Here is a 7,500-nt window from a genome sequence, read left to right on the forward strand (position 1 = left end):
CTCCCTCCACCCCCCTCCACTCCCTCCTCCTTCCCCCCTTCATTCCTCCCTTCATTCCCCTCCCCCCCTTCCTTTCCCCAGTGGGTGGTTGGTGGGTGCTCTGGTGTGGTTTGCTCCTTCTTTCCTATCAAACATCTATCGTCCTTCTCTCTTCTCCTTTTTTATGTATGTTACTCTCTTGTAACACCTCTAATCTTCAGCTCTTATATGACCGTATTGTTTTGCAAGTGCTGTAAAACTGTTACTAAAACGAAAACCCTCCCCCCCCCAGGCTGCTGACCCTGTGGTTTGACTACGGCCAGTGGCCCGAGGTGTACGACATGATGAGCGAGGGCGTCACCAGCATACAGATCGACAACTGGCTGCAGGTCATCCCGCAGCTCATCGCGCGCATCGACACGCCGCGCTCCCTGGTGCAGCGCCTCGTTCATCAGCTGCTCATTGACATCGGCAAAGCTCACCCGCAGGTAGGTCGGATCTGACGTGGAGGGACTTTTGGTACAAGTGTTTTCTGTTGCTTTACAGTGAAAATGAAGTAGAAGAATGGAAGGATTTTTGGTACAAGTGTTTGCTTATGTTTTACAGTGAAAATGAAGTAGAAGTATGGAGGGATTTTAGTACAAGTGTTTGCTTATGTTTTACAATGAAAATGAAGTAGAAGTATAGAGAGACTTTTGGTACAAGTGTTTGCAAGTGTTTTACAATGAAAATAAAGTAGAAGTATAGAGGGACTTTTGGTACAAGTGTTTGCTAGTGTTTTTGTGCTTATAGTCTGCAGCTTGCACTGAAGCAGAGAATGTTTTTGGGTGTTCTAAGTTCCACTTGAGTTATTATAGTAGTGAAGTGCATATTGTAGTATGCTCTTTCTTTCCTATGAAAGATCTGTTAAAGATCTATTGTCCTTACCTCTCCTTCTTCTTTTCTTTGCATGTTACTGTCTAGAAACATGTCTAATCTTTGGCGCCTTTTTAACCTAATTATGCTGCAACTGCTGTAAAATGCTTATTAAATCTAAACTAAGACTGAAACAAAACCCTCATCTCTCCCTCTCCCTTCCTCATCTCTCCCTCTCCCTTCCTCATCTCTCCCTCTCCCTTCCTCATGTCTCTCTCTCTCCCTCTCCCTTCCTCATCTGTCTCTCTCTCTCTCTCTCTGTGTCTGTGCAGGCGTTGATCTACCCTCTGACAGTGGCCTCCAAGTCCAACAGTCCGCTCCGACAGGCTGCAGCCAACAAGATCCTCAAGAGTATGTGTGAGCGAAGTCAGAACCTGGTGGCTCAGGCTATGCTGGTGAGTGACAACACATGCACGCGCACACACTCGCACTCTCACACGCACACACACACACTCTCACACACACACACACACACACACACACACACACACACACACACACACACACATACATACACACACACACACACACGCACACATGTTGCATGTGCTGTAAAACTTACACGAAACTAAAAGTAAAGTGATTCATGATTGCTGATTTTGTGTTCAGGTATCCGATTTTTACGTTACCTATTTCATAGTGACATCTGACTTTCTATCTTTATAACTTTCTGTTTGGTATTGCTGTTTCAAAATGACTTTTGTGATGATGTGCTTCTCTTTAAGCAAACAAAGTGACTAGTGGCTTATGTTTCTATTTTAAGCAATAGAATAGAACAAAATATTAAACACCTTCACAGCCCAAGAAACACACTTTGATTGATAGTGACTCAAGGTTTTGTGGTTTCTATTTTTTAAAAAATATTTAAATTTGATGTTTCTTAATTCTAAATGACTCGTTTTGCTGTTTCTATTCTGATAACTCACCTATTTTTCCGTGGCCAGGTGTCGGAGGAGCTGATCCGCGTGGCCATCCTGTGGCATGAGCTGTGGCACGAAGGCCTGGAGGAGGCGTCACGTCTCTACTTCGGCGACCGTAACGTGCGCGGCATGTTTGCCACGCTCGAGCCGCTGCACAACATGATCGAGCGGGGTCCGCAGACGCTGAAGGAGACGTCCTTCACTCAGGTGTGTGTCGCTTGGTCATCTTTCACTCTTAGTATTTATCTCTTGGTTAGTATTTTTTTCTTGGTCATCTTTCACCCCGATATTTATCTCTATGTTAGTATTTATCTCTTGGTCATCTTTCACTCAAGTGTTTATCTCTTGGTTAGTATTTATTTCTTGGTCATCTTTCACCCAGGTATTTATCGCTTGGTTAGTATTTATCTCTTGTTCATCTTTCACTCAGGTATTTATCTCTTGGTTAGTATTTATCTTTTGTTCATCTTTCACTCAGGTATTTATCTGTTGGTTAGTATTTGTCTCTTGTTCATCTTTCACTCAGGTATTTATCTCTTGGTTAGTATTTATCTCTTGTTCATCTTTCACTCAGGTATTTTTCTCTTGGTTGGTATTTATCTCTTGTTCATCTTTCACTCAGGTATTTATCTCTTGGTTGGTATTTATCTCTTGTTCATCTTTCACTCAGGTATTTAACAATCGGCAGCCGCTGTAATTGTCTGTACTCAAGTTATGCTTTTTTTTTTTCTCTTCTTTTTTTTCTGTCCCTTGTCCAATCCTGTCAAAATGATGTCATCTGATTAGCATAATGTTGTAAACATGTTGTATTAGCTACAGTCAACTCAAGGTTATGATAAGGTTAGTTTTGTCGATCGTAGATTGTACATTGTTACTTTTTATTAGTTATGATTCACTTGAAGTGGCGAGAAGGAGGGAAAGAGTTATGCTTGCTATTTTTCTCTGATGTTTCCTACAGGGAACTTTTCTCTACGTTGTTTCATGTAAGGAAAGAGTTAAACATTATGTATGCTATTTATTTTTCTGTGTTGGTTTCCAGTAGGCATAAGTATTATGTATACTGTTTTTCTTCGTCTTGTCTCCCTGTTGACATAAGTACTATGTAGGTGGTTGGAGGGTGCTCTGGTGTGGTTTGCTTCTTCTTTCCTATCATAGATCTATCGTCCTTATCTCCCCTCCTTTTTTGTGTTTGTTACTCTCTTGTAACACCTCTATTCTTCGGCACTTATATGACCTTCTTGTGTCGCAAGTGCCATAAAACTCTTACTAAAACTAAAACTGATTTAAGTACTATGTAAAGTATTTTTTCCCCGGTGTTGTCTCCTTGTAGACATAAGTACTATATATTCTATTTTTTTCCTCTGTGTTGTCTCCCTTTAGGCGTACGGCCGAGACCTGATGGAGGCCCAGGACTGGTGCCGCAAGTACCAGCGCTCGGGCGTGGTCAAAGACCTCACGCAGGCCTGGGACCTCTACTACCACGTCTTCCGCCGGATCTCCAAACAGCTGCCGCAGGTGAGGGACTGGGAGCTGTTTGCGTGTTTTTTTCCTCCTCCTGCTCTTCTCGCTCATTCTCTTCCTCTTCTTCTACCCCACCACCCCACCCCCTTCGTGTTTTATTTTTCTTCTTCTACCACATCTTCTTCTGTATCTCGTAACAGCTGCTGCAGGTGAGGGACTAGGGACTTTCATGTTGGTTTTTCAATCAGGCCGAAAGGCTAGAACTCAGATGGCCGCTGGATTGGAAAAGTAAAAGTAAAGTTAGAAAAGTTGGTTTTTCTTCTCCTTCTCCAACTTATCTTCCTTCTCCTCCTTCAACTTATCTTCCTTCTCCTCCTTCAACTTATCTTCCTTCTCCTCCTTCAACTTATCTTCCTTCTCCTCCTCCTCCTCATTTTCTTTTTCATTCTCTACCTCTACTACCAAGTGTTCCGCAGGATTTCCAAACAACTGCTGAGAGTGAGGAATGGAATTGCTTGTAGGTTTTTCTCCTCCTCCTTGTTTTCTTTTACTTCTTCTGTCTTTAATACTATGTGCGGAGTGGGGATCTCCAAATACATGTAGCTTTGTTGATGGGCATTTAAAAAAATATGTACGTTTTATTTTCGTTTTGTCCCCAGCTGACCTCCCTAGAGCTGCAGTACGTTTCCCCCAAACTGCTCCACTGTCGTGACCTTGAACTGGCCGTGCCAGGCTTGTACGACCCCGTACAGCCGATCATACGCATCAAGAGGGTTCAAAGTTCGCTACAGGTCATCACCTCCAAGCAGAGGCCCAGGAAGCTCAGCATATTCGGTAAGTCCATTGTCTCCAGACTGTGGTCTCGATAGATAAGTCATTACGGTACCGGACTCGGAATCACGAGATTAAGACAGACTAGTGATAAAGCTACCAGACCTATAATGGTGAGATTGGGGCAGGGGGGTTCGAGCCTCTGTTTGGTCCGACGTTGTGTCCCTGTGAAAGGCACTTTATACAAATTTTTTTACGTTAACTTCGGTGGTCCGGCCTTTCAAATAACCTTCTGGAAGTGCAAAGGACATTAGACCTACACAATTTCATTTGTCTTATGCAGGAAGGCAGAACTTCTTGGATTTTGACCTTTATGCAAGAAGTTAAACCAAGGAAATGGCCTCCAAAGTTTGGTGAGGTTGAAAACTTCAATGTCTGTCGAAACTGCAAATTTACTTATTTTTTCCCCCTTTTATCAACTTTTTTCTGTAAAATCCAGACAGAAGTAATATTTATAAATGGACATAAAAGGTATTGAGTCAAAAGATAAATTCCATAAAAATTGTCCAAGTGGTGGAAAATGGTTGGTTGTCATTATTTTGATCAGCGTCTGATTTCACAACGATATCACATATATTTTCTAAAAATATCTCTTGCGTCATACCCCACTCCTTCCTTGTCCTCCCCCCCACAGGCAGCGACGGAGAAGAGTATCAGTTTTTACTGAAGGGCCACGAGGATCTCCGCCAGGATGAGAGGGTCATGCAGCTCTTCGGTCTAGTCAACTCCCTGCTCCGTAACAACCCAGACACCTTCCGCAGGAATCTCACGTGAGTCACTTGGGGGGGGCCTCTCCTCTCACAGAATCTCTTTGGCGTCACTAGTGTAACGGTTAGACTCTTCGCAACCGCACTCTGAAGACCCAAGTTTGATTCCCAAATGGGGAGAAATTTTTCCAGAGTATCTTGATTTTTCTGCTAGGATGTTGTTTGTGTCCCTCTCAGCTCAGGTTGGCCCTGACAGGCAGGATCAAAAGCCCATCTCCCAAATGATCTAAACTGGGTTGTTAAGGATGTAAAAGCACATAAATTTTATGAATGTCTCCTCTGACGTGTGACAGAGCACGTTGAAGTGATACATATCGTTGTTGCGTGCCTTTCTCAGAACGCAGTAGGGCGCTTGTGCTCTGGTAAACATTAACACATTCATTGACTTATACATGGACTCTTCCTCTCTCTTTCTCTCTGTCTCCATCTCTGTCTGTTTGTCTGCCTTTCTCTGTCTCTCCTTCCCTCAGTTGTTTCTGTCTCTCTGTTTTACTTCTTTCTCGCATTGTGTGACTTATTGTGTTGGTGTGCTTCTCTTTACTCATGCTCAAAACTTAAGTCAAATTTTCATACACATATGTACACCACACAATCTTATGCACACACACACGCACTCACACACACGCACGCAGGCATGCACGCACGCGTGCACGCGCACACTCACAAAGAAACACACACATATTGGATGCTATAAACAATGAGCCTGCTTGCTGAGTGTTTGTCGACTCAATTTGAACAACAACATTATTTCTTTCTTTTTCTCTTTTCCAGAATCACCCGTTTTGCTGCCATTCCTCTGTCCACAAATTCTGGCCTGATTGGCTGGGTGCGGAACTGTGACACGATCCACGCCCTGATCCGCGACTACCGAGAGAAGAGGAAGATCCTGCTCAACATAGAACACAGGGTCATGCTCAGGGTAGGTGGTGCCGGTTTGGTCTGGCTTTTTGTACACTCATTTTGCAGTCTTGTTCTGTTCTGGATCTCAGGTTTTTTAAAGCTTCTTTTGGCTTTCTTACCGAACATCTATTGTCCTTATCTCTCTTCCTTCTTTTAGATTTGCATGTTACTCTGTTGTAACTTCTCTAATCTGTAGCACTTGTATGACCTAACTTGTATGACCTAACTTGTATGACCTATCTAAATGCCATCTGTGGTGTAGTGGTTAAGTGCATTGCTGTTGCAGGCTGGAGACCCGAGTTTGATTTCAAAGTGAGGAGAAATTTTTCTGAGTATTTTGGTCTTTCCTCTTGCATCTCTCTAAACCTGGGTTGGCCCTGATGATAGGCAGTGGGTGGTTGGCAGGTGCTCTGGTGTGGTTTTCTCCTTCTTTCAAACTTCTATCGTCCTTATCTCTTTTTCTTTTTTATGTTTGTTGCTCTCTTGTAACACCTCTAATTTTCTGGTGCTCATATGACCTTATGCAGTTGCGAGCGCCATAAAACCTCTACTAAAACTGGCTAAAACGAAAAATCCGCCTCTTAAATAATGTAAAATGTGCCGATGGAGGCATAAACACACCATTTTTAGAAAAACCTATTTGTGTTGCAAGTGCTGTAAATCATACTACAACAAAGACTAAAGATGTCCCTGTGTTTCTGTCCAGATGGCGCCTGACTACGACCACCTGACCCTGATGCAGAAGGTGGAGGTTTTCGAACACGCCCTCGAGCACACACAGGGCGACGACCTGGCTCGCATACTCTGGTACAAGTCGCCCAGCTCTGAGGTAAGCCCACTACTGCCGTAGCACGCTCTTTACAAAAAAACCCCCCCACCATGTCGAAATTGTGATTTACTTATTTTGTGGGTTAAAAAAAGAAAGAATCCAGGTTGTGGACATGTGGTTTTTACAGATGACTGCTTCAGCTAGAATTACCAAATGAAAGAACGAATAAGTGTTCAGGAAGAACTTTATACACAGCTGTAAAGATCAGCAAAGGGAGACTTGAATACTATGGTTATATTTTGATCTCGATGAGATGCTCAATGTGCATCGCAACAGAAAATAGGTCAGGTAAACACATGCCTGATTGAGAATACTATTTAAAAAGAAACAGAAAAAGTCCCCTCTCAATACTTCTTATAAAACTATCGCACAATTCAACATTCTGGTACATTGATAAAAATCCAATATTACAATAAAGAGGTCTGTGGACATATACCTACAAACCAGAACATACATATTGTAGAAATGTACAGTTGGAAATACAGTTGTGAATCGCAAAGTTATGGTAAACAACTCACAATGTGTAAAGTGTGAGTCTACAAGTCAGATAAAAATGATACCTAAATGCTCAATGGTTACAAAATAGTGTCATCTCATTATGAACCCCCTTCCCCCGAGGTCTGCATAGGAAGTTTGTCATCTCTAACCAGTCTCTCTCTTTCTCCCCCACTCCTCCCCCCGTCCCATAGGTGTGGTTTGATCGTCGCACCAACTACACCCGATCCCTGGCTGTCATGTCCATGGTGGGCTACGTGCTGGGTCTGGGAGACAGGTGAGGACACTCTCTCTCTCTCTCTCTTTCTCTCTTTCTCTCTTTCTCTCTCTCTCTCTCTCTCTCTCTCTCTCTCTCTCTCTCTCTCTCTCTCTCGCTCTCTCTCTCTTTCTCTCTTTCTCTCTC

At 43.1% G+C, this 7,500-nt stretch overlaps 1 protein-coding gene across 4 annotated transcripts in view; it reads left to right on the forward strand.

Moving 5' to 3' along the window:
• LOC101849361 (serine/threonine-protein kinase mTOR) overlaps positions 1 to 7,500 on the forward strand; it is a 62,301-nt gene that overhangs the window by 49,819 nt on the left and 4,982 nt on the right. For all 4 annotated transcript variants that reach the window (XM_035968706.1, XM_035968707.1, XM_035968708.1 and 1 more), the window contains 9 exons: positions 272 to 467; positions 1,167 to 1,289; positions 1,839 to 2,021; positions 3,195 to 3,329; positions 3,935 to 4,109; positions 4,741 to 4,876; positions 5,645 to 5,792; positions 6,480 to 6,602; positions 7,292 to 7,374. In XM_035968706.1, the coding sequence (XP_035824599.1) occupies positions 272 to 467; positions 1,167 to 1,289; positions 1,839 to 2,021; positions 3,195 to 3,329; positions 3,935 to 4,109; positions 4,741 to 4,876; positions 5,645 to 5,792; positions 6,480 to 6,602; positions 7,292 to 7,374 (1,302 nt within the window). The remainder of the gene's footprint in view (positions 1 to 271; positions 468 to 1,166; positions 1,290 to 1,838; positions 2,022 to 3,194; positions 3,330 to 3,934; positions 4,110 to 4,740; positions 4,877 to 5,644; positions 5,793 to 6,479; positions 6,603 to 7,291; positions 7,375 to 7,500) is intronic.

This window comes from Aplysia californica, unplaced genomic scaffold (genome assembly GCF_000002075.1).
Source record: "Aplysia californica isolate F4 #8 unplaced genomic scaffold, AplCal3.0 scaffold00077, whole genome shotgun sequence".
Lineage (NCBI taxonomy): Eukaryota > Metazoa > Mollusca > Gastropoda > Aplysiida > Aplysiidae > Aplysia > Aplysia californica.